General features: G+C 31.3%; 2 protein-coding genes across 2 annotated transcripts in view; one reads left to right on the top strand and one right to left on the bottom strand.

Moving 5' to 3' along the window:
* Positions 1 to 27,355, top strand: part of LOC145314481 (luciferin sulfotransferase-like) — a 301,018-nt gene that overhangs the window by 56,042 nt on the left and 217,621 nt on the right. The gene's annotated exons all lie outside the window — the stretch shown is intronic.
* The window catches only part of LOC145314475 (uncharacterized), a 99,163-nt gene that overhangs the window by 56,294 nt on the left and 15,514 nt on the right, over positions 1 to 27,355 (bottom strand). The window contains exons 2-6 of the mRNA XM_080154385.1: positions 19,738 to 19,842; positions 17,761 to 17,810; positions 6,341 to 7,108; positions 5,982 to 6,067; positions 1,156 to 1,232 (exon numbers count right to left, since the gene is read on the bottom strand). Coding sequence (XP_080010511.1) covers positions 1,156 to 1,232; positions 5,982 to 6,067; positions 6,341 to 7,108; positions 17,761 to 17,810; positions 19,738 to 19,789 — 1,033 coding nt within the window. The 5' untranslated portion in view covers positions 19,790 to 19,842. The remainder of the gene's footprint in view (positions 1 to 1,155; positions 1,233 to 5,981; positions 6,068 to 6,340; positions 7,109 to 17,760; positions 17,811 to 19,737; positions 19,843 to 27,355) is intronic.

The following is a 27,355-nucleotide window of genomic DNA, read 5'->3' as shown; positions in this document are numbered from 1 at the left end:
TAATTACCCCCCTACAATTGAAAGTTCAGGTGGTTGTCAATCTCTCCCTTCCTTCTCCACCTTAAAACCTCTAGGAGCCTAGCCGCCTGTATTACATAATTTTGTCTTGCATATATGATAAAATGTGGAGGTCATAAGAGATTGCGGATAAAACTGTGGGATTGGCAATATTAATTTCAATTACAGACAGTAAGAAAGTCTAAAAAATCTTCTATCATTACATAAACACCTGAAATCTTTGATGAATAGGCAGGGCTTTTGGTTAGAATAAGTCAATTAATAATCATAATTAAGCTGACTCGGTGATAAATAGTCAAGCAATAATAATATTCTTGTAATTTTCTAGAAAGATGAAACCTTATATCTTTTCTGTAAGTTTTTAAAAATGACTTTTTCTATTACAAAATGAATAGTTTTAGTTTGAAACGCGAAACTTTTCTATATAGTCGGTCTGTCAGTCTGTAATGCTAAATGTGTTTTCTCCTCTTTATGCTATCATATTGCAAAAATAATTTGTATTTTTCGCAAACATAAAGAAAAAAATATTTTTTAAACATTATTTTATATTGTTTATTATATAGTGTTTTACATCTTAAATTTTTCAATAGTTTGTTCTTGTTTAATAATATTTTACACACTTATTTTATTGCAAAAAAACACAAATTTAGTTGGTTTGCCAACTCTATTCAGCGGTCATTTAAATTGGAAGTAGTAAAAGGTTTTAATATTTTGCAATCTACCACCGAAATTGCAAACATTCACACACACACATACACACTCTCTCTCTCTCACACACATACTAACACACACATACATACTGACAAACTAAACATATTGTAGAACATGACAGGCAAAGGTTTCAGTTTTCTGTAAAAAATTCAAGTTAAACATCTGGAGAAGATCTAAACATACTTTTTGTTATAGTCAATTTAAAATAGTGTTCAAATATTTTTCTTCAAAATAGCAATTCCACATTATGTTAGCCACGACCACTTTTTATTAAAGACATACACTCTTTAATTGTGGAGAGAATAACTACTGATTTAAAAGGGTATATAAATGTACATAACGCCCAACTTTATATTTCTTTTTTTTTCAGAGGATGTTACAAGAAAATCTACTCTATAAATTGACCAAAAAATTGTACGTACTAACCTGCAGGGGTATCCAGGAAGGGAAGAGATCTGCCTCTAGCCTCCAGAGACCTGGGTCTCTCTGCACGCTCTTCCTCTGTTCAACAAGTATACCAACATTAAAACCTTTGTTTATTTAACAGAAACAATTATACTAGAGTTATAATTGCTTGTTGTTTATTTTTTACTCAATTATCAAATACTGAAAGCCTCATACACAAACGTTTAAGGACACCATGGAAACTGTCCTGATTTTGTATAACTTTTGCGGAACATGTTCCAGTTACGTCATATTTTTCTTTCCCGAAAAAGGGAAGGGGGGAAGAAAAAAGATATGGGAGAAAAGGGGGTTTTCCCCATCTCTTTTGAAGAGATTTTCTTCACCCCTTCCCTTTTTCGGGAAAGAAAAATATGACGTAACTGGAACATGTTCCGCAAAAGTTATACAAAATCGGGACAGATTCCATGGTGTCACGTTTAAGGAATTAAAAGCCTAATTTTTACCGACAATACATTTTAAAATCCAAAATAAATTACATATAGAAACCTATATAGTCCTAAAATATGTCTTATATTAATAAATTGATAGGATTAGAAGGCTTAAATCTTTTTACTTTTAATGAAACAAAGAAATCCATAGACAAAAAAATGAAGACCATAAAAACAAAATATTACAAAAAATGAAATTATGATAACTCTAAAGAAAATGTAACTCTAAAAACACTTAAAAACAAGGTCTACTCGTGGTCAATTTAATTGTTAACATTTTACTTTACATTGTAAAAAATATATTTTATCATTTTTCCCTTTTACAACTTTTTCATAAACATAAGGAAGATAGAAAATGTCAAAATAAAAAATAAAACTACTTTCAAGTATGGCTTCAAATCCTTTTGATTTCCGCTATTCTTAAACCGGTTTTAAAGAAAAATCATGTACCGTATTGCAATAAGGAATATTTTTCGCGAAAAATAAAATAAAAATAATAGGATTAATTCCTTTTTTGTTGGCTCCAATTTACCGAAGGCCCAGGCTAATAAAAAATTTTCATTTTATTCAAATGTTTATGGCATTAAAATAGCGGTATATATCAATATCTGGAATAACTAGTAGAAAAGTTGAAGGAATTCAAGTCCTTTTATCCCTGAGACCCTTTGGTAAGAGAATGAAAGTCAAATGGTATTGCGGTTTCGGACTACTTGCACTTACCAGTGATCTAAAGGGATAAGGCAATGGCCGATAAATTAATGTAAATTCCAAATTGCCATTCTGTAGATGTACCAACCAATTAAAATTTGATTTAAGTCCCAAAAGTTATTAATAAAAATTTGTTTTATAAAACATTGGGGACTAGTGTAATAAACAGCCCAATGTCCCCTCCCTCCCTGTACAGGTGCACTAACCCTATAAGAAACTAATGGTAGTCAAGGATATGACAAAATAAATTTTTTTTAAAGTAAAAATATAAAGAGGATAATGGTATGTAGATTACTTTTACTCCCATTATCACCATCTCCCTGTAAGAAATAAATGTTTTCACATTAAGAAAGGTGTCATAACTAAATACAAATGGTTGATTCTGTAATTATCACATACCAAAGTAATTCATTTTAAATTAAGCACAATAGTAAAAAGATTCTGTGGAGACAGCATAGTTAGAAAAAGGGTTTTAACTTTTAACAACTTTAAAGTTCTGGTTCAGGAGCGTTCATAGGGTTTTGCCAGAGAGGGGCGGGGAGGTGTAAACATTGAGGGGGTATAAAAGAGAGTAATTTAATCTTTTTTAATTTGTATTTTAAGGAAAGTGTATACACCCACCAATACCCCACTTCTGCATCCTTTTGTTGCTAAATATCTATTATAAAATAGCGTCATGTTTGCTTATTGATGATTTTGCTATGTAAATTATTATGTCAATCGAAGTTTAAAATATAAACATTCTGTCTTTTAAGAAGTTTGAAACTAAATTTCCCAATAAAATTAATATATATTTTTTTTTCAAATAATAAAATCTTTTTTTTTATGTATATTGATGAACAACTGTGTTTCATGTTATTGGAAGGATATCAAAGAGAAATTTTAGCGGTAAAAATAGTTGATTTTTTTTTCAGGAATAAAGAAAGGCATAAATTAAAGTTTAGATTTATCAATTTTTACTTAAATCTGAAGCAAAAGATCTCTCCGATAAAACTATGGATTAATTTTTGCTTTTGGATAATTGTTCTGGAATAGTCCCTTTCGTGGCAACGCCCCATAAGGGGCGAATCGTCGTATTTTTAAAATTGCTTTTATAGGTTATTTTATGTCAGGTTAGGTTATATTGGGTTAGGTGATTGTCCCACAGGGTTAGGCAATTGGCCCCTTAGGGTTGGAGCCCCCCGCAGGGGCTAGAAATAGAAGGAAAGCTACTGTGAAAAAAATGAAGAATCGCCTCTCAAGGTGCGTTGCCACGAAAGGGACTATACCCAATTGTTCTTATAAAATACGAGTTGGTTATGTCCTTTTTATGATAGGTAGTCTGGAACATTAAAAATAGCCATTTTGACTTTAATTAAACTTGTGTAATAAGATTTAATGGACATCACAATTTATCCCTCTTATAAAAATAATACATATACTAAAAGCTGAATTCAGGATTGATTTACCTTCAATTGTCTTATCCCTATTTCCCTGGATTGCATGTCTATTTGTATGACTAAACTAAGTATAAAGAAACAGGGATCCAGGGATGGGATAAAGTACGATAAATAATCTTTCTTACTAAGTCTTCTATATAAAAAATCTGTCTTAACCTCTTTTCGAGGAAGCTTTGTGTTTATCAAGTTCGAAATTAATTCCTTATCATTATCCCAAATTAAGCGCAAATGTCGTCTTTTTTGACTTTCCTTTCATAAAGTGACGCGGTATGGATTGTTTATATATTTTGATGCGCCACGTTCGTTACTTTTGAATGAGACATGAGTGTGTGAAGATTTCGGAGAACAAAATTGGGCCTATCATTGGTCTCATAGTGCGTGAACAACCCTAGTATACCAGGGATTTGAAACCATAAGAACTTCAGGTAGAATTTGTTAATTTTATTAAGAAGAATGGTGTATAGGACGATTATATGTAGTTTTAAAAAAGGCTTTAGCCAGCTAAGCATGAAACTTAATTATGATTAATATATGTTTTAGTAATTTTTTATGTGCCTTTATTTTTGCATTTAACAATGATTTATTAAACCAAATAATTTTCCTTTAAAGCCAAAGTTTCCAAAGATTCTTAACCGTAGAGAAAAATGATTTTAAAAAGCAATTAAGATTACGTGGTTATAAATAACTGGAATTATGAATTAATTGATTTTGTAATTTCAGGACTTTGAAATAATTTCATCAATAAATCTATAATCAAACCTGCTGTTGAAACTTGATGGTTCCTGGTATTGGGGGTTTGTATGTTCGCCAACAGATCTCGAGAACTTCCCGCTAATTCGGAAGTCACACTCAACCAAAGTGTCATGGTTGAGACAAAATCTTATAAGGGTAGCTGGTATGATTTGGGGGAAAATAAGAAGAGCTGTAAATTGGGTAAATCTGTTTGCATATGATCACACCAATGAATGTAAAATATACTTGGATATTATGACAGGGGAAAAATAGTCGTCAATTTAGGTTGCTCCCGAACCCCTGTCTGTTATTTTTCTGTTCGCTTATCCATAAATGGGGATAAATGGGGAATCATTATTTTAGCCCGCTACAAGTTTCACTTTATTAGAGTACATAATAATCAGTTGTAAGGTAATAATAAATCCATTTTCACACCATTATATGAAATTATCCAGTTATGCCTATATCCCTGTTAGCCTATGATTACACCATTTTGTGAAATTAACCGCATCTAAAACTATAAGTCTGTTTTGGATTGAATTGTTACTGCTTAATAGGACAGTTCAGACTTTATCTTTGAATGATTTTTAGAATGTTAAAAGCGGATCTTTTAGAAGAAAATTATTCCTATACATTTTTCACCATGCAAAGAAAACAATTATTGTGCAACTATTACTAGAAACCAGTTATTCAGCAAATTCCAAATTCCATTTGAAATAACTGAAAATTTGGATATTTTTGTGCTGTAACTAAAGTGATGTGGATAAGGGGAAAGGGGAGGGGAGTAAATGAATTAAGTGGGGTTTGGAAAATTTTTCACCTAGAATTGTTTGTCTGAACCCTGGTCCCTTGTCCCTGCTAGAAACAAGTAAATAATAAAAATTATCTTTGACTGATTTAAAGTTAAAGGTAACAAAGTGTATGTATAGCATCGTATTACAGACAATTTTCAATAAATATTAAAATATAAATACTAATAAACTAAAGAGTGTCTTTTTTTGCTAGTTAAGTAATAGCTGAGTGATTAATAGAAAACTATTTTAAAATTTCACTTTTAAATTGTTTGTAAAACCAGAGCAATTAAATGAAAACAATATATAGGTATTAAATTACCTACTGTTTGAACATTTAGTTTTTATATTTTTATATTCCTTAAAGGCTAAATATGAATTATGTCCATTTTGTATGGATATAATCAAGGACGTTTAAGCTTTTTATTTTGAGAGGGAGATTTCAATAAAATTTTATACAGCATTTCAATAACTATAGAACCAATGGAGTTCTACATTTTAGAGTAGATTCACTTTGGTTCCGGGATAGTTTATGCTATCTTATTTTAAAACTATTTTTTGAATGGTTTTCGGCTATATTTTTCCTCTTTGAATGCACAACGGCCGCTAGTTACTATAACGTGTAGCCATACCAAGCTAAAATCGAATGAGATCAAACATTCTTATGAGATTTAAAAGTTGGTTTTCCTTGGGTGTTAAAAATCTGTGCCTCTTCGTCAGTTGTAACGCCCAGATCATCGATTCTAACCAGCACATGACCAGCTGCGGGCTTGCCCTGCGGGTTACGAGATAATTTAGAAACTTTTTGAGGATGATTTTGGTTATAGATGGAATACCCTATATAATTGGGGAAACGCATAAGCACAAAGTCTCTTATAATTTGGAAACATAAAGACTTATTACTTTAATTGTTGTACTGCCCAAGAGATAGAAAACATTAGCAAGTAACCAATCTTGCAATTATAAAATCTTAACAATCCTAACGTTAATATTGTAAAACAGTTTTCATTTGATTTTTTAAAATCGACAGTTCAAAAATTATCTTTGCCTGATGTTCATCGGTTTTAGCACTGGTTTCTCCCTCTGTAGCTGGCTGGCTGGTTGTTGTAGACGTTGTCGTGCTTGCTTCGGCCGGCTCCACAGTTGAGGTAGCTTCGCTACCTGACTCAGTTGTCAACAGAACCGGTTCTTTGAGAAGATTAGAGAACCGGATTCTTGAGCTTGTGGCTTCGGCGAGCGATTTCAGCTTGGCAATGATTGTCGACAACAGACCGACGTTAAGGTTGGCCGGTGGAGTCGGTGGCTGTGAAGGATGCAAGCGGCGCAATGAGGGCACAAGATTGGCGGGCGACACGGGAGTGTACAGCGGCTTCTTGTGCTTTTCCGGCTCCCGGTACACTAGGTTATAGCCGATATAGTAGGGCTGAATGCGTCGGGGGCTAGGATGATGTCCGGCCAGCCCAATTCCGCCACCGGGAACCTGTGGCAGCGGCCTGTTATTGCGAATACCGCGATCCACATAAATGTCCGAAATTTGGGCCAGCGACTGTAGGCCACTGTCCGCCTCACTGTCGTCAGCTTCACTAGTGCTGCTGCTCATAGAAACTTTGCGCTTTACGCTTACCTTGCTCACGGACTTGCTAACAGACACGGAGGCCGCGGAGGGCGGGAGCACGAGGGGCGGGCGGTGTGTCGGCCCAAGCTCCAGGTCAAACCGGTTGACCACGTCGTTAGTAAAGTGTTGTGGGGAGGTGGGAAGGTGGAGCAGCGCTTTGCCGCCCCTAGCTCCAGCTGGCAGTGCGATGGGACCCTCATCCTGAAATAAAAAAAACCTTGTTTATTCTGAAAGATCTCCGGAACTTATAGTTTTATCTTTAAAAAAATATTTATGTGTGCGTCAATTCTATTTAGTATGCAACAGACCAACAAAAACACAAACTTATAGAACAGCGACGCTGCTACAAATTTCACACTATTGATTTTAAATTATTTACCACAAAAAAAAATTTAAAAGAAATTTAATGCGTCAACGCGGTAGATGTTTGCAATTTGCATTTACCAAACAAAATATTTTTCTTTTCTCAATTCAATCTGTCAATCAAAAACTCTCTCTTCTTTTTTCCTATTCTTTTTTTGCATGCATAAACTTTGCAATAAAGCTTAGATTCTCTCATACTTTATGCTATAAATTGTCTTTTTTAATATACAGCTTTTATTTGCATTGGTCACTTAATGGACAATTTGATTAACTCACACACAAATTAAAAAGCAACAAAAAAAATATTTCAAACTAAGTCTGATGTGATGGATTTTTTGTTAATAAAAGGCTAGAATAATACAGAGCATATTTTTGAACTTTATCGTTCTTGTTTCTGTATGAAAGGTTGAGTATTTGTGATTTCTGCACTTATCATGCAATTTGCAAAAGTTGGAAAGTAAAGCAGCTAAAATCTGCTTAATAAAAGCGGCGACAATTTATCCATTTTAACACATTTTTAGAGAACATGAAATATCATAAAAATATAATTATGATTATGATTTGAAAATTAATATTTTTACAGGTGCAAAATATTTAATCGAAGAACAATTACTTACTATATATTTATATTAAATAAAAAATCACCCTTTTTAAACCCATTTTAAGATTCAAACTAAGACAATTTTGTAGCATTTAAATTTTGCTGTTTTATAAGACAATCATATGCAAATGAAAATAAATATCTTCATGGTGAAAGATTGGAATTTCTTTTTGATGACAATAGACATATTTTTTTTATCCTCCTTCATATTTGGACATGGTGGCTAATTCCTTTGCTTTTGTAATATTAATAGGAAATTTTTTTTATTTGTGAAGAAATTTAATATCTTGTAAAGGTTTTAAAGTCCACTGAACACTTTTGTACCATCATTGAGCAAAATATCTTTAAAGGCAAAATTTCAAAACCTATTTTGCAAATGAATATTTTTAAGCTTGTAACAGTCAACTACGTAAGATCTATAAAACAACATGAATAAAATATTAATCGAGAAGCTTCCTCATATAAAAACAAGGATGACAACATCCATAAGTAGCGAAGCACAAAAATCGTAGATGGGACTAGGTACAGGTAGATTTAAAAGGTTTTTGCTAAAATCAAAAATAGATCTATTAAATAAAATAAACATGAAACCTTGTTTTATTTTGTATGATGACGATGGTCAAAGTAAATTTTATTAAAGATGCTCATAACAAAATGGGAAAAATTATTTTGATACTGATATCCCATAAAAATTTGAAAATTGGATCAAAATAAACAAAGTTATGGGGAAATATGTAAAACATATAAAAATAGCCAAAAACCTGATAAAAGACAGTCTAGCCGCCATGGTTGTTTTCTTAAAACGACAAAAGATTTAATTTTTTAAAAATTTGGAAAATCGGACCATATACACTGAAGATATGGAAAAAAGTGTTAGATATATAAAAATAGCCTAAAACCTGCCAAAAAGCCAAAAAGGCAGTTTGGCCGTCATGGTTATTTTCTTTAAAAGACGGGAAATTTAATTATGATATCTATGACTGAAAAAATTTTGAACATTAGACTATAAAAACTGAAGATATGGAGAAAAATGTTAAAAATATAAAAAAAACAGCCTAAAACCTGCTAAAAAGGCAGTCTGGCCGTCATGGATGTTTACTTTAAAAGACGGGAAATTTAATTTTAATATCTATAACTGAAATTTTTTTGTAAATCGGACCATAAACACTGAAGATATGGAGAAAAATGTGAAAAATATACAAATAGCCTAAAACCTGCTTAAAAGGCAGTCTGGCCTTTATGGTTGTTTCTTTAAACGACGGGAAATTTAATTTTGATATCTGTAACTGAAAAAATTTTGAAAATCGGACCATAAACTCTGAAGATATGGAGAAAAATGTAAAAATATAAAAATAGCCTAAAACCTGCTAAAAATCGGTCCGAGCGCCAATGTGTTTTATAGTCAATTGTGCTCCTTAATGATGGGAATGTTGTCAAAAAATTTCAGCATTCTATCTTTTATAGGAGCTGAGTAAATCCCATTTCCCCCATAGCGTTACGGACTGACTGACGGACTGACTTACGGACGGACGGACAAAGTGAATTATAGAGTAGCTTCGCTACTAAAAATGGAGACATTGTACAATAAATTACAATGTTTCCAAAGTTTGTTTTAGTGAATTTTTATTGGTTGGTTGTTATTGGCTAGTGTTGTCCACACTTTTCAACAAATAATTTTAATCTACATATTGAATTTTATCATTATTGGGATGCATAACAATTAGCGTCCAGTATCTTATCCCTTACAATCCCTGCTAACCCCATAAAGAACAAAACTTGCATGTAAAAATTAATTTTCTTTCTGAATGTTTCTATTATGTAGAAAAAATAATATTAGAAAGAAAGTATTTAATATGATGCAAAGTATGGTAAGGTCATATCAGTTAAGCCTTGCGAAATCCCATTTGCTTAAAATATACGAGCATGGCAAGACGAGAAATTTTGCGGCGTTTCTGCAATACCACCATTATAAATCCAAAAGAAAAGTAGCCCTGATCATGAATATCCTGAATTCAAATTAGAAGGGTATTTTTTAGGGATTCACATAACCATAACATCATTGACAATCAAACTTTTAATTGCACAACCTTTGTCTAAAAGTTTACATGTTTTTTTTTGCAAAAACATTCCCCAATTATTTTTGCGAGGCATAAATGTTTAACGTCTCTATTATGCTAAATTTTGTTTCATATTATAATTTCTATCCGAATTTTTGTTCATCAGTTTTTGAAAAATGCTGTAAATTTTGTAATCTTATTTATTCATTTAAAACATGATAAAGGGGAAGAATGTGCTCTCTTATGCACGTAGTACAGGATACTGGCTAAATAGTCAACTGTCAAAAATGAAACTTTTTTTGATAAAGTTGCAATGGTTAAAGAAGTTTTGTGTTAAAAATACAATAAGAAATGTTCATATATACATTTTTTAAATTTTTGGTCTTACAGTTATCAAATTATTGCTTAGTTACCAATAACTGTTATTTGTCTTATCGACTTTCCACTTTGCTATTTATGTCAAATATACAGCTGATAAATTTAAAACAGCTGTTAATTTGCCGGTTGTCTGCAGCATGTAATCTGTGCACGCAACTGCTATAGAGGTTGTGTTATACATATTATGACTTGTCTTTATGTAACCATTATTCTTGAAATAGGCTTAGTTTGGATATGCGAAAAAAATTTTTTTTTGCAATAGCTGGATTTTGGAGATGCTTTAAACAGGGTATCTACTGTTAATAGCAATTAAATCGAAGTGTCTTGGCCCAAAAACAATCACCACTTATGATAAAAGGTTAACTTCAATCCAATTACGATTCATCAAACCACCTCGATAGTCATAAGCATAAAAATAAAAGCAATGGTTTATTAAAAGAAAAAATGTAAATATGAATTAAAAGATACCCATTCTTACAAGGAGGTCCAACGGTAGGGGGTAGGGGTGATATATTACACCCCCCAAACCATTGAAAACCCTCATTTCCCCCCCCCCTGAAATTAAAAAGCTTGGACGTACTTGCATACATAAGCAAGCATATGAACATAATTGAAACCCCAATGTTTTCTGGTTGTAATAAATCAGGCTTAAATTGGAACACCATGGCGTAATATTTCATTTTTTATGTTGGTATGTCCTTTTTAAAACAGCGAATATACTCCACAGAATTTAATCGATTTTTCTCAATTCTTGTTTCAAAGCCGATTCATAATTATGTCTTTTAGTAAGGATTGAAAAAATTATGCATGGGAGACCTCTTAAAAATTGTAAATGTTGATGCCTGCTTTCCTTACTACCCCCTAAAGGGTCACACCCCCTTGGTAAAATCGTGTGCACGTCATTGACCATGATAGGATTTTTTCAGCTCTGCTACTCAAAATCTTATCATCCTTGTTTGTTTTTTATCTGTTTGATCTGTAAATCGCACAGATGTAGTTTGTTTATGTCGGAATAAAGTAAACTCTTTATTTGTCACAAATTTGCAAAAAAGTTTTAGCAAATAAATTTATGATTATTAATATACACATGAGCAATTTATCGTCATAGTTTTTGGTTTAACAGTGGATTGTTTTTTTTAAAGGATATTATCTCTTTTCTGCCAGTTAAAAATAATGTTGAGAGCAAAATGCTTTGGTTTACATTAGAATCTGCATATTTCTCTATTTTCAAATCCTTTCCATTGATCTTCCTTCTTGAATAAGCATAAGCATAACGTCATCTTTTGATTTATCTCTTCCTCATTTGGTAAATTTTATAACATTCTTAAACATTTAAATAAAACAAGGACAAATATATTCATAAGCTGCGCAGCAAAGAAACAGAGCAATAAAACAAGAATAATTCATAAAAAGCGCAGAAATATAGAAAATCTATTAATGTAAATAATCATCAAAAACAACAATAAAACAAGTACAATACTGTTCACCGTTTATAATATACATTTATGCAGGGACGTCTAAGTAATTGGACGGGAGTAATGGGGGGAGTTTACCTTCCGAGAAAAAAATCTGGGGGAAGAGGGTTAACAAATTTCGCCATTCCCCCACACCTAACCAAATTTTTACCTTCCCCCCCAAAAAAGCTTGGACGTCCTAGTAGTTATGATAAATAAAATCTTATTTAATAAAGAAGTTTGACTAAAAGCAATATTACACACACACACACACACACAAACAACAAACAAACACACACACACACACACACACAACAAACAAACAAACAAACAAACAAAAGCATTAAAGACAAATTTAGATGAACCGCAAGACCAAAGCAATTTTGCATATCCGCATTTAAATCTTTTTTTTTTATGGTGTTTATACGAATATAGAAGAAAAAACATGAATTTAAGAAAAATTAGCCAAATATCAAATATACAATACCTACCAAAAATAACATTTTATTTTTTCATCAAAATGTTGTGCTACTTTTAAAAATTATTCTTCTTGTTCTATTGCATAGGGTAGGGAAAGCAGGAAAACAGTTTTAAAAGACTTAAAAATTAAGGAGACTAAAACCATCCCGGGACCTATGTGAAGCTGCCAAAAAACGGTTCAGTAGTTATAGGAATCTTAAACTAGAGACACAAAAAACCTTACTTCTTAAAGTTATAGAATATGACATTTTGCAACATTTTTGGAACACCAATTCAACTTTGGGGATCAATTTGGTAAAATGGCATCTTTTGATCTATTACGACTTATATTTCTAGTTTTTTTTCTATCTTCATTAGATTAACAAGAATATGTTCCAAAAAACACCCGTTTAAATGGTAACTTTTACTTCATTGGTTATAGACGGATTTTAAAAGTTGAAAAAAAAATAAATTAGGTAATTCAAAAGCTGTGGTTTAGTGACGTTAATAGCATTAGAAATATTAACTTAACTTCACTCAAGAAAGGAAAAAGTATGACAAGAGATACAAGTTATGTTACAGACAGACGAAACATTCCTAATTGTAAAAAAGCCTCGCTACGCAAGGACATAATGTGGTATTCGGCAACTCTGGGCCATGCGGAAACCAAGATATTATAGTGATGCTACGCACCCAGCTAATCCTGTTATTCTACAATTGTAAAGCCACCTGCAAATATGTAAGATAACGGTATTGATTTCATCTCTCAATTGTCCTGCAAGTGGAGGGAGGGGTGTGACCCCTCCCTCTCCCTTCTTAAGCACCGGAACCTTCCCCTTCAACCACCAAGTTATCAGCACCACCTCAGCCCTGAGGATAAAGGTTCTAAGCCTTCCTTCACCCGATAGATTCACCACCCACACAGACTGTTGTTGTCACAGTAATCATCAAACCTTCCCTTTTAGTACCCAGACCTACCACTCAACCCCTCTATTCTTATCTACCTATTGTGCTGTTCCATGGGCTATCCTGCCTCCCCCGGACAGGGATAGCCATCTACCTAACCATTGCAACTATCTATGTTTTACTTGTATGATTTACCTTTAACTATCTCTATTCCTAATCCATATGTATTTATATTATGTTGTACATCTTTAGTAAACCTTAGACCCTGAATAAAGTAACATCTGAATAGACTCTGTTTATTATTTAGTGATTGCTAGAGAAGCGCAGCTTCTCTATAATATATGTGTCCACGTCTGTTCGCACTGCCGTAATCATTTGAACTCGGGTGTCTGCCATTTAACCGAGGCGGATACCACAATAATATTTGATATTCCCTTTAGCTCTTCTTATACAAGTCCATCATATAAATTAAAATTCTTCCTTGTAAAAAAAGCTGTCTAACTGAATTTTGTTAAAATTATGTGAATTAAATTTGCATTTTTGACAAAATGTAACAATTCTTGAAAATACGGAAGCTTTCAAAAAGTGTCTGAGATCAAAGTGGTTATTTTTAAGTTCGTTTTTTCAACGTAGCGCATTTTTTTAGTGAAAATACTGTTCAATTATTTTCACGAATTTTGGAATTAAAAGTTATCAAAATTAAATTCTGTTCCAAAATAGTTTTTCTATTACTCTGGTTAAAAATCCTGGGTAAAAATATATTGGTGAAAAAAAAAGTGAACAAAATTTGTGAAAAAAAAGATTGTAATAGTGCATTTACAAATCAATGCTTTGAACCTTAAAAGTGTTATTGAGGGAAGATTAACTTGTTTTACTAGTTTTTATATACATATTTAAGTTTTTAAAAGCGCATTCTTATTTTAGAACTTTATTATAAAAACTTTTGTTAAAATAATAATATACAACACGAAGTAAAGAATAATGATAAGAAACAGATTTGACCAAGGATGACTAACTTAACATGGATACAGAGATGGCCAAAGGATGATAAATTTATCTTTGCAGCTAAATTAATGTGTGTAGAATTTTAAATTGGGCATCATAACAATAATGAATAATTTATTGGCCATTGACCAATATCTTTCCTCTTTTTTCCTTTGAGTCGGCAGCTGCTGCCAGAATATTTTTCAGGCCAATGCTTAAGCCGCTTATTATATTAATTATTTCAGCTGCAACTACAGTTAAGCCACAATAAAAAGTAAATCAACAGCTAATCAAAACGGCTTTAAATATTGTGTTTCTGGTTCTAGCAATTCATAAGGGCGTACAGTGGTGTGCACAGGGTTTAGCCAGGATATTATTTTTACATCCTCCTTTGCCACTAATATGCACTGTAAAAATAGAGATTACGTAACAAATGCATAAAATAACATTACTCTTACATACAAACAGACATTTACTTCAATATTCAAGACGTTTCTATCGTTTCATATGAACATAAATGTTTATGATTGACTGCACTAAAGGAAGAGTGCTCTTGACTCATGTTTTTGTTGTGTTTATTTGAAGATGTTTTTTTTTTGTTTGGATACAAATAAGTAAAAGAACATCCATGGGTAGCGAGGCATCAACAAACATATTGCTGTAAACAGTACAGGTAAGTGTAATACAGAAATAGTTCAGTAAAATTTAAATGTTTGGATAAATACTGCATCTTCTATATAACTAACTTTGTCTGTTTGTTATTTCATGATTATTTTATTACTTTTAAATGTTTTCAGCCACAGCAGTAACTTCCTGATGTTCTGCTTTTTATTGCTGCGCTACCTATGGAAATAATTTTATATTTATTCTAATCTTATGAAATGATATTCTGTGTATACAAACAATATACACACACAGAGATAGAGTCCTACTTCCTTCCTTATTCCGCATTTCTTTAAATTCTGTAATTGATGTACATAGCAGCACATTCTATGAACACAATTTGAGTTTCTTTGTTATTCAATTCAAATAATTCTAAATAGATATACTAACAAGGATGATAACTGCCATAATTAGCAAGGCCCTTTAATAAAAATGAGTTAAGTTTTGCAAAGTGAATAATAAAGAAATGGAGTATTAACAAGAAATGTCAAATAAAAAGGAGAATAAGGAATGAAGTGCTACTGTATGTCCTTTATATTGGTTTTTAAAATGGTAAGTATGTAATCTGTGCTATTACTATTTTTTGAACAATGTTGTCGAATATCCTATAATATAAAGTAGTAAGCTTTGTCTGTGTTCCATAATTCTAATAATGTTGTGCACTGTTGTTTATGTATGCGTGTGTGTGTTGGTGTGTGTGTATGTGTATGCATGTGTGTGAGTGTGTGTGTGTGTATTGTTATCTAAGAAAAGAATTGAAAACCATCTTTCTAGTCATCACCCATTCATAAGCACTGCACTGCAAAAAAATATTTTCTGCTATTTTTTTATACTTGTCAAAATTTATTGTAAACCAAAACATTTTGCCCAGAAAAGATGTAAAAGGTGAGGGCGGTTGATCTCCACCTCCTCCTTCCAAGTGAACTTGGGCACCTCAAAGTTTTTGGAAATATAATATATCATTATACCCCCAAGTTGGTGCAATGGTTAAATCCCCTTTGCTTTACATTGCAAACCCAAAATGTGGGCTTTAACCATCCCCACCAAAAAAGAATTTAGGGGATTTAATTTGAAATTTAAACTCTCTTAAAATTTGATACCTATTTTTCATTATTACTAAAAATCTATAACTATAAATGACAATGTAGACAAAAGCTTCAATTAATTATCATGGTTATTCTTAAAAATAAAATCTTAATTTTTTAGAGTGTGTAAAATGTGTACATAAGTAGTACGAGTGTTGAGATGGCTGTCTCATTCAGGATATCATCCTTGATCATTTCCCTTATGTGCTACAATCTTATTTTTCCAAAGTGGACCATCCCCCCCCCCCTTAATATGTTTCTAAAAAACTGGTTCAAAGGATCAAATAATTTAAATATTGACTGTAATTTTTTGTTGACGGTAGGAAATGTCTAAATTTCACCTGATTTCCAATACAACCCCTTCCCCACACACAAGAAATGAAAGTTTTGATAGCACTCTAAAATTGGGGATAAATCAGTGGCGTGCGGTAGGGGTGTATCAACACCTTGGAAAAGCGAACATTAACCTTTTTCACTCCTGGTTAATCGCTGTGCACGCCAATGGTTATAAGGGTCGTAAATTCAAACATATTTTTTTTATCGCCACTATGGCCAAAATGGGTAAATTGAAAATTCTATTTTAATAATGTTTAAAGAAAGGGGGAGTTAAAGGTATGCAATTTCCGTAGTTGGGATATTGAACTTTTGAAATTGCCTTTCCTTTTTATAGACAAACAACCAAAACTTACGTGGAAGCTTCAAAATACAAAACACTTAAAAAAATACTCGAAAATCATTTAGCTCTTTTTGTTATTTTTCATGTTTGTTTATGTTTCTAATTTTGGTAGATTTGTGAAATTTGTAATTTCATTTAGAAACATCAAATAATTAAAAATAATAAACAATTAAAAATTAAGTTGATAAGATAATAGCATCCTTGATTGAAAGGAAAATATCAGCAATAGACCATTAAAATAATTTTAAACAAGTTTTAATTACGACAAAGTGTGATTTTGTCGCTCAATTTATTTGTTTCTTCAATTTAAAATCTCAATTAGACATGCCTAAAAGGCATACTATTAATTGGGATATTTAAAAGTGTTAATTTAAAACCAAGAATGGTTAAATATAGCAAAATATATTAAGATATTAGTTTGATTGCAGTAATTGATGTCATAATGCTCAGCTTCATATAATATATTGGAAATTGTTAGCTATAATAGATGAAATCTTATGCTTCGACAGCTTGCCTCAGTTATTTTTGCTGTTTTAAAGGACAATACCTATTTTAATGTGATTTTTTAGATAACTCATTATCGTTTATCTTTGGGCCATAATTATAGAGGCCGTCAGCGATTATCGGGGGATTAATTACATACTAGGCCTATCATTGGGGGAAAATTAACACTTTCTAACATTAAGTTGTTTGTAAAAAGAGAAAGTGATTTAGAAAAAAACAAGTTACCAGCTTTACGGGCATAAAAAAATCTACATACATTTTTATTGAGAAATAATATTATACAGTAAAACTAGAAAAATATTGTTTAAATTCCGACATGTAACACTTTTTACGACGAATTGGAAATTTCAGGGATCTAAAGGGACAAGAACATGAACGATTAAATTGATATACATTCTTATAATTACCTCTTCTGTAGAATAAACTCATTGGTTGATATGAGTTTGGAAGCAACTAATCACAATTTAAGTTTTTGAGTCAACAAATAAGATAACTTGATAATAAAACTTTGGATATCAGAGCTGGATCTTTAAATCATTTTAGTGGTGAGCCTGATCGGGGCGAGTCAACTCTCCACCAATGAGAGCACAGCATTTTATGAAATGCCGCGCTGTGATTGGTTGAAATTTGGCTCACCCCAATCTGGCTCACCACTAAAATGATTTAAAGATCCAGCTCAGGGTAATTTACGGAAATGTACAATATTACAATTTAAAATCTCACCTCCAAAAATGTGTTTTCACTGGCTTCAATATTCACACAAACCAAAACACCTAGAAAATAATAAAATATAAAATTTTAGAACATATTTTAATCTGCTTCATTGATCTTTAGAATGAAATGAAAATAATCTAAATTAAATTAGGCATGTACAATGGTTAAAAAGTAGCATAGTTGAGTTTTTTTTTCTACGTATTATTCTTCATGATATTTTTTGGATTTCTAATCCTTAAGAGTGTATTAACGGCCGTTATAGTGAAATATTGACCCACCAACTTGTAGTGTGGCTTCGCTTAAATTTTTTTACGTAAGTTATTATACTTTTTTTAAAATCATCTTTTTGTAATTTGTTAGACATAATTATTAAAAAATCTTCTACAAATATACTTTGTCATCTTTAAAAATGGTGTTAAATTAACTATAATTTAATTAAAATTTAAAACTATTTTTCACTTAGTATTATTATCTGACAAAAAACTTTAAGACTGAATTGTCAAATAATATGCGTAACATCTCTATAAGTGTAATTTAAATCATCCATCCTTTAAGGGGCATAATTTGTTTTCGTTTTAAATCTACCAGAATTCGTATACTTAAACTTATAATAAACCTTTATGTAACAAGGATATTTATGTAGTAAATAGCGAAGCAACCATAAATAACAAATAATTAGCATTAAAAGGAATTTAAAGAACAGTGCACCGCCAAGTTGTTTAAAGCCACATGTTTAGAGGAACCTTAGAAAATAACATTCTTTTAACACTATATTCGATCATGTGGACGTACGGATATGCTAACAGTTAAGGAGTAGCAGCGCTACCAACAACTTTGGAATCCAATTTGTGGTGTTGTCGGGTCTATCGTATAAATTGATATTGTGTGGTTTTATCTTAATCAATATTTATACCATTGCATTGACTAAACTATAATGCAGTCGGGTGGATAAAAAAGATACTGTTTTTTCAACTTAGTTTAATTGCGGCTGAATGTAACTGCTTGCCCAAAAATCAGCTGCAGCCGTATTATTATTACAAACAGACCTTTTTGTTACTTCAGATTTTGTTCAATCAAAGTCTAATCTTTTGTTTTTGAGCGCTAATAATTGAAAAATTCACAGATAGCTATTTTTTCAACATTATTTGCAAGGTCGCTAACGGCCATTGAAACATTTCTTTTATAGCAATCATCCTGGCAATCATATATATTTTTAACCTTCTTTGTTTCCTTGCCTTTCCAATATTTCTTTAAGGCTAATAAATATAAAGCACACGACAAAAGCACGTAATGCGCAGAACCAACCAAGTATTGGACTTATTGTAGAATATTTTTGCTACTAACATATATTGAAAGTAATAATTGAACACTTAATTGTAATAGGGAGGTAATTTAAATGCCAATAGTCTGAGGTTTTTAGCTATTTTTTATACAATGGAGACTAAATTTAAACTGTTATTGCTGTCTATGTGAATTATCCCCATAGAAAAATATAGAATAAAATTAATAAAAAGCTAATAAGTTCATTAAATATTATTAAAATTAATTAAACAGTTTAAAAGATTATTTTTCTCTTCTTTTCGTCTTCCATACAGAAGTTGTATTTCAATTGCTAGCTACGCTTCTTATAGACAAAATTGTCCTTTGTTTTATTCTATGGCTTTTCTGTCTATTTTATATTCAAAAACGTATTTTTGCGGTTTAAAAAAGTACATATGTTATCAATTAAAAATATTTAAATTAACTAAATCGTTTTTTTTCTTTCTTTGTTTTATTTAAGATTCAAATAAAGGTATTAGTTATTTATTCAATAACTAAAAAAAAACTTGAACGTTTTCACAAGATAAAGTCCAATGTTTTATTGTTGTCTACCAAAAAGCTGAGAGCAAAATAGTTTAACTTCAGGTGCCACATTCCTCTCCCTGATTTGTATAGCGAAACTATTCTATAACTGACTATTGTCTGTTTGTTAATCTGTCAACTTACCGACTGTTATCCAAAACCAATGATTCCAGTGAAAATCCATTTTTACTGTCATATTCCCAGGTGATAACAGGTTTAGTTCACTCCTTCTGTATCACATACACACACCTGTAACAAAATACAAAGAAACAATTAGATTTCAAGGAAAATTATTATTTTTATGTCATAATAGACAGGTTAAAAAGAAAGTATCTATCGAACTACATTTTTAAATTAATTAAAAATATGTGGTGGGGGGTTAGTTTTCCCCAACGCGTAAACCCTGCGGGGCTCACGATACTTAATATAAACTGACCTAAAATAATAAACAAAACTACCCAAGGCCTATTTTTAGTTTAGTTATTTAATAAGGGGGAGGGGTCAGTGTTCGACAAGGCTCTTTGAGGGAAATTGCCGGACTATGCATAGCATATCCCCCCAAAACAGATTCACTATCATGAACAGTCAGGACTCCAATAGATAGTTTCATTTTATCTATTTTTCCTTTCCCATATCTTTCTTTCTCTTTCACTAATTGATTAAATTTCTTTTATTTTGACAGAGAGAAAAGTTTTTCCAATGTCATCCATTGATGGTGAGGCTAGCGGGCTATGTGGCTGCCAGGCCTACAGGTAGGGAGACAAGTTTTATCATAAACTATTTGTATTATAAAGAAGACGTACTTTCAGTCACTTATAAATCAGTTTTATATATTCTAACCCTTGTATGTTCTACTAAATTATGGTATTATATTAATTTGATATATATTTTAAGACTAGTAGATTGAAATTTCTTGTTACACTGCCTCAAATATCTGGTAAATTAGCTCTTATAAATGTCTACATTTTTTAATGTCATTTAGTTGCTAAAAACTATTTAATTTTTATTAATAGAATGCTACAATGTTTAAAAAGGTTTTATCATTTTTTTCATGGACAAACTGTCCCTGTTATCTCCTAGCTTAACCTCCTGTATTGAAATTAAACCAATTGTTTATGGTTCATTACACAAATAAAGAATACTTACAGAGATACTCACAAAGATAGAGAAACTCTAAAAAAAGTATCTCTTTACTTAATTTGTTTGATCTTTTTATCTTGTTTTATACTACAAAATACAATTAATACCAAAGTCAACCCAGAGCTTTATAATTATAGCGGTTCCTAAGACACAAACATACAAATTATTGCAGTCAACAAAACCTTTGATTGAACTCCCTTTTTCTGAATGTAATAAATGTAGAAAGTAATGATTTGCTTGTGCCTGTTTTAGGGCAAGGAATTTCCCCTTCTTTTACTGACATAGAAGCAGTAGGTAATCATATAAATGAATTTAGATTTAACATGGTTTTGGTCGAGATTTGACGCATTAAAAAGCTTAGAAAACTAATAAAATTTTACTGCATAATTTCAATCAAAATAATAATCAAAAAAATATAGGAATATTTTACAGTGTTGATATGAAACTATAGAAATTAAACAATAAATAATTTCTCAACACAATAAAAGGGTTGCCACGCTATCAGAGGGCATTACTAGCAAGATATTAATTATAGAGAGTTAAAATCAAAATAAAATTTGAATTTAGTAGACTAATTTCTCTTGTATGTGTGGCTTGAATTAGTAGGTAATACTACTGGGTGATTGTATTTATGGTATATTAATATTATCGTTTTCAGAAAAAGTGAATTTTATTTGTCTGCATATTATACTTTTTAATATTTATCTAGCAGCTTCGTACCTAGCATCTAGGGACATTGTATACGAAGGGGTAGTGAGGGGCCAGAAAAATAGCATTAACCAATCCAAAAACCAAAATCTTAAAAGTCTAAGACCAGCTCGGGACCTATGTGAAATAGAGAACTTATTCGGTTCAGTATTTATTGAAATCTTAAGCTTCAGACAAAAAAGCTAATACTTTATATAATAAGATTTAAATCCTCTATATTTAGTTTCTTTATTACACCCTGCTAAGAGTATAATAGCTCTAAATGGTTGATGACCACAAAAATGTTTTAAAAAGATTGCACAATACCATCAGCCTAGCATGACTCTACCAAGTTCTATAATATTTAATTCACCAACTCTAATTGTACTTTCAATAGGTTCAATAAGTTTGTCATTATTCAAACAGTTAGTTTATTTTCCAACACGCAAAATGTGTTCTATGTTTTTTTACTTTACTTACACTTAGTAAAAGACAAAATCTATTAACAAAAAGAGATACTTGTCTTACGGAAGTTGGTAAAAGGGTCTCCAAAAAAAGTTGAGAAATGTTAAAACGTTTCATATAACAAGCAAATATGACGTCAATCGGGATAGTCGGCCAATCGATAGCATTTATCTACTTTTTTGGAAACAATATTGCCAGCTTCTTTGTTTGCATATTATGATTTTAATGATCAGATATAACTTTTACTTCTATTAAATTTTGTGAATTCATAATTTTTGGTAACCTTGTTTTTTGTTTGTCTTTGATAATTTCAACATAATAACGTTTTTAAAGACATTTTATTTCATTTTAAAAATTTAACAAATCACATTTTTTTCATGTTAAATTACTGAAATATTTCAAGAATTTTAACTGCAATATAAATTATAAAAGTATAAATTTTCCAGTCTGTTAGTTATAAGTTATTTTTTTAATGAATTAAAGGATTTAAGATAAAATTGTAAGATGTCAATAATCTGTGAAGCGCAGCTACTCTTTAATTATTTAATATGTATGTCTGTGTATGTTAAATTTTTACTAAATAAGACTAAATATAATAATCAGGGATAAGGGATAGGAAACCTGGCCATAAATTAGGTCTCGGCCTGGTTTTGAAAGGGATCATGCAACTTTTACCATTTGCCTAATTTAATGACCTTACTGGCGGACGGCTCATATTGGCTACCGCTCTAAACCAATAGTGTTCTGTGATTTGGGCTTGTTTTGTATCAACCAATCACCAATTGGCGGAAATTTTAGAAGTAGACAATTCTAGAAAAAATAATGATTTGTCTGCTACGAAAAAATAAATATAAATGGTGTTAGATCACATGAGTTTAATTATTAAATCTGCTTAGAGTTAAACATTAAAAAAGGGCCATATAGAAAAAACAAAAATAACGGGATTATTTTTTTGAAAAGAAGGTAGCTACGAATTTTCATTTGGTAGTTTATGAATTAGATGTTGTATTTTGAATTTTAAAAATTTAATACGGAATTCATACAACACCTTAACCCTAATTTTTGTACAATACAACACAGTACAGATATATCATTACATTAAAACTAGTTATAAAACTTACCAGGACCTATAAGACGCTTCACTTTAAAGTATAATCATATTGGTTCATTGGTTAGTGAGTTAATTATTGTATTTTTATGTTCTAAAGAATGAGATACTACTATATATTTGAATAGTAGTGGCGCCCTTAGCATCTAAGAACTCGTGTTTTCTAAAGGGTAAAAAGGGAGGAGAAAAATAGCCTAAAACCACTCAAAGGATTGACCTATAATAGTGTGGAACCATCATGGGATCTATGTGAAGCTTTCCTAAAAAGGAGAACTCAGTATTAAAAGTAATGAAATCTGAAGCTATAGTCAAATAAACCTTACTTACTACTTTATGTTATAGGATAGTACTTATTAACTTAATAGATTAGGTAGGTGCTTTTTTTACATAATTAAATTACCCCCCCCAAAAATTTTACCCCCGGGGTAAATTAGTTTGGGGGGGGTAATTACCCCCCCCAACAGATTTGGGGGGAGTATTTACCCCCCCCCCAACAGACTTTAGGGGGGGTAATTACCCCCCCCAATCAAATTTTACCCCCGGGGTAAAAATTTTGGGGGGGGTAAAAAAAAATTTCGGCGCGCTTCGCGCGCCATTTTACCCCCCCCAAAAAGGAATTACCCCCCCCCTAAAATTTTTTACCCCCCCCAAGACCTAACAAAGGTGAACATTGTTAACTAATAGAGTAGCCTAAACAAACCTCACAAACTCACAAAGGCAGGGATTGAATTCCTTTTTTACCAAATGATTTTAAATTATAACACAGAATTTGATAAATAACGAGATAGTTTAATAAATTGTCCATTGTCCTATCCCTAAACCCCTGCTCACTATCTCTGATATGCTGATTTAACCCCTTAATTTTTAGTTATTCAAATAAATGTTTATACAGTAATACAATAACAAGTACAATGATGTCCACTGTCCATTAGAATAATTGATTTATTATTACTTGAATCTTACATCAGGTTATCATGTACTAAAATCCCCCCATCCTTTACCCCCCCCCCTCCTACTCGATGAACGAATTGACCAATAAGTGGTGTCCATTTTATCAACCTAAATTGACGAACAGTTCCCTCCTGTCATAATATTCACGTATATTGTATATCCATTATTAGAAGTGTGGTTATAACAATTGTGACTATGCTAATTAAGTAATAATAAATCTGCGAATAAGACAGCTTATTTTATTGAATAAAAAATAGGCCAAAAAATATGTTTCTTTATGAAAAAATCCTCTCTGCTAATACTATGATGTTAAAAATCTGAGAGTTTTCAGGAAACACCGTTGAAATCGTAATCTTATTTAAGCCAAAGCAAAGCACAAAGTAGATATGAATTACACTAAAAAACAATTTTCAAGATGTGTACAGCATTGAAATGCGTACCTTTAGAGAACTTTTTGCGATGTACTTTCATTATATCAACATTAGAATAGCAGCATTTGATAAGTATTCAAGTTTGATTTTAATTTCTTATTTTTGACCTAATGTCAACATAAGTATTAGACATTAGAGCCCATTTATAGTATGTGTGATGTACAATTTCAAGTTTTGTAAAATTGTCAAGGCGATCCAATTCTGATAGAAGAATTTCCGTCTTACTGATTATGTGTTCGTGTTTGTTTGTGAGTGTGTGTATGTGTGTATGTGTTTGTATGTAATGTGGCTATTCTATACTAAAGGTTGCCATTGTCTTCCTTGTTCATTAGTTACTTTTTAAAATTTATTAACATAGATTGCCTCTATCCATTTCGAATATTTAGACATTCTACATTACTGCAATACTTTCTCATATGATAATATGTCTCTGCTCTTTAAATACTTAGACATTCTACGTTACTGTAATGCTTATGGACATACATGTACTTGTTCTGTGTATAAGTAGATGCTTGTGTATGTGTGTGTGTGTTTGTTTAGTGTATGTATCATTCCCCAATCCTTAAATCGTGAGTAAGGCGTCTAAAAAGCGTCAATTTTGCCTCATATAAAAAGGAATATAAAAATACGCGTAAAGCAATAACATAACGTACCTATTCTTTTCAGCCATGCTTTTTTGGATGTTAGCGAAGCTATTCTATAACCAGGGTCTGTCTGTTTGTCCGCCCAAATGTCCTTAGGAGTCACTTTATTAATTTGCTCGATTTTAATAATTCAGAAACAATTATGGATTGAGATAAATTAAGGTATTTGCATTGGCAATACTCATTTTATGTTATCATAACTATTCTGCTTGATTATGCTGCGTTATTTATGAACATAATTTTACTTGATTTTCTAACATTTGTATACAAAACGATGCTTTTTTTTCAAATACAAGTGCTGATCACGTTAAAAAACGCAAGTTTTCATATATTCGATGCTTATTTTAGGTTAGGTGAAGTTAGGCAATGGTTAGGATTGAATTTAGGATGAAGTTTTAAACTGCTGCACATATTATTTGGGCAATAGAGAAATACCACTAGGCTATGTTGCAAGTTATATTTGAAAAAATAAAATAGGCCTTACTACTTTTAATCTAATATAAAATTATCTATCCCAAAAATCATAAATAGCCTAAAGAATAAAATCATCAAAATTAAAATTGGTAGATTCGCTCAATTTATCATTAGGCTGCAATTTAGCACCCATCCCAATTCTACAAGTAATATATCAGGGAGGTAGGAGACATTGTGCTGTTTATTACACTAGTCCCAAAAGTTTTAAAGAAATCATAACTTTTATTTGGTTTTGATTGGTTTGTTCATTAAATTGAGTGTATAAACATTTCAGCCACTAATTGCAATCTACAGATGGGATAATTTTGGGTATCATCATTCGGTATGTACATCTAATTGTAAACCATTTTCTTATCCCTTTAGATCCCTGGTTATATACAGTATGCATGCGCAGCTTCTCTCTACGCTACCACTTACAAATTGAAATTCAACCAATTCATTTTCTTATAAAACTTTCTGTATAAAAAATTTAACACATTTTACTTTTCTACTGTTGAATATGATAGCTTCCTAATTTTTAAAAATAACTGTGTGGGGGAGGGAGATGGTTAGATAATGAAATAAGGGAAAATGCTAAAAAATCTAGTTTCATTTATAACAATAATACAGAAAAAAAGTAACGGCATTTATGTAATTTAGAGTTTTTTTTGGAGGGATAACTTAATATGTGCTATTATTTCCGCTTAACACAAATTAATATAGTATTATATATATATAAGCATTTTGTGCATTATGTTTTCAAAATACATTTCATAAGCAACTATAATACATTTTTGGTATATTTAGATATAGTATGCAACTTTTTCAAGTAGATTCTTTTTTATTTTGGTGGAATTAATGGAGCACCATAAATTAAATAATCCATTTAAATAATGATGGACGCGCGTCATTTGGAGGGATAGATCAACAGGTAAATAATCTAAAAATTTCATAATGCAAAAATTAAAAGTATTGTTACATATTTATGGTAATTTTTGGCGTGATCAGAGTTTTCCCCATGTTGAAGTGAAACAGAAAAAGAAAAAAAAGAGACGGAAGAATTCAAATTTCATTGTCATAGGGGGTAGTACCACCTCCAGAATGATTGTGTGTGTGACATCTTAATGTCATTTATTAGAAACGGTCATTGATTACAAATTTGATTTTAAGATTTGATTACAACTAGCGTCTTTTATCTACCAAGCAAATATATGGCATGGTCTAGTTTTCTTATAATAGCATCTCAAAAGTTTGATAGTTAATGACTTTAATAGCTTAAAGATATTAATAAAAGATAAAAAATGGCGAACACCTCATATGATGATAAAAAATTACCCTCTTCTGTGGATCAAATTAATTTTTAGAAAACATTAAACACGGTAGGCATCAACAAAATAAAGATTTTAAAAAAGTCCCAAGAGTTTTAAAGCTAACAAATTAGAAATAGTGTTTCTGCAACGTTGGGTACCAGTATAATTTGCAGACCAATGTCTCCTCACTATATTTTGTAGATATTAATTTATCTTAAGTTTAATTTGACTATCATTATATCCTTACAAAATTGTGCTCAAATAAATAAAAGGATCATTAACTCATTAGGATTGGTGCTCATTTAACCTAATGGGACTTGGTTATAGCAAGCTGTATTGTCTTCAAATTTTCCACCAATCACAATGTTCATGATGAAAAATCAATGCACTAAGTTGTTAAAATGTAAAGAAATCTGAAGAAAAAAATAGCTAAGAACCATCTCGAGATAAATAAATGTTTTTAATCTTCTGTTTATATAAAATCCGAACATTTTATTGCTTTTGAACGTGAAAATATACTAAAACATAAAAAGGAATGATGATAAAAAAAGTATTTTAGATAAACAAGAATGA

This window comes from Acartia tonsa, chromosome 1 (assembly GCF_053477335.1).
Source record: "Acartia tonsa isolate MP-2025a chromosome 1, ASM5347733v1, whole genome shotgun sequence".
Lineage (NCBI taxonomy): Eukaryota > Metazoa > Arthropoda > Copepoda > Calanoida > Acartiidae > Acartia > Acartia tonsa.
The sequence above is the reverse complement of the archived record's forward strand: the minus strand, read 5'-3'. Positions and strand labels throughout refer to the sequence as shown.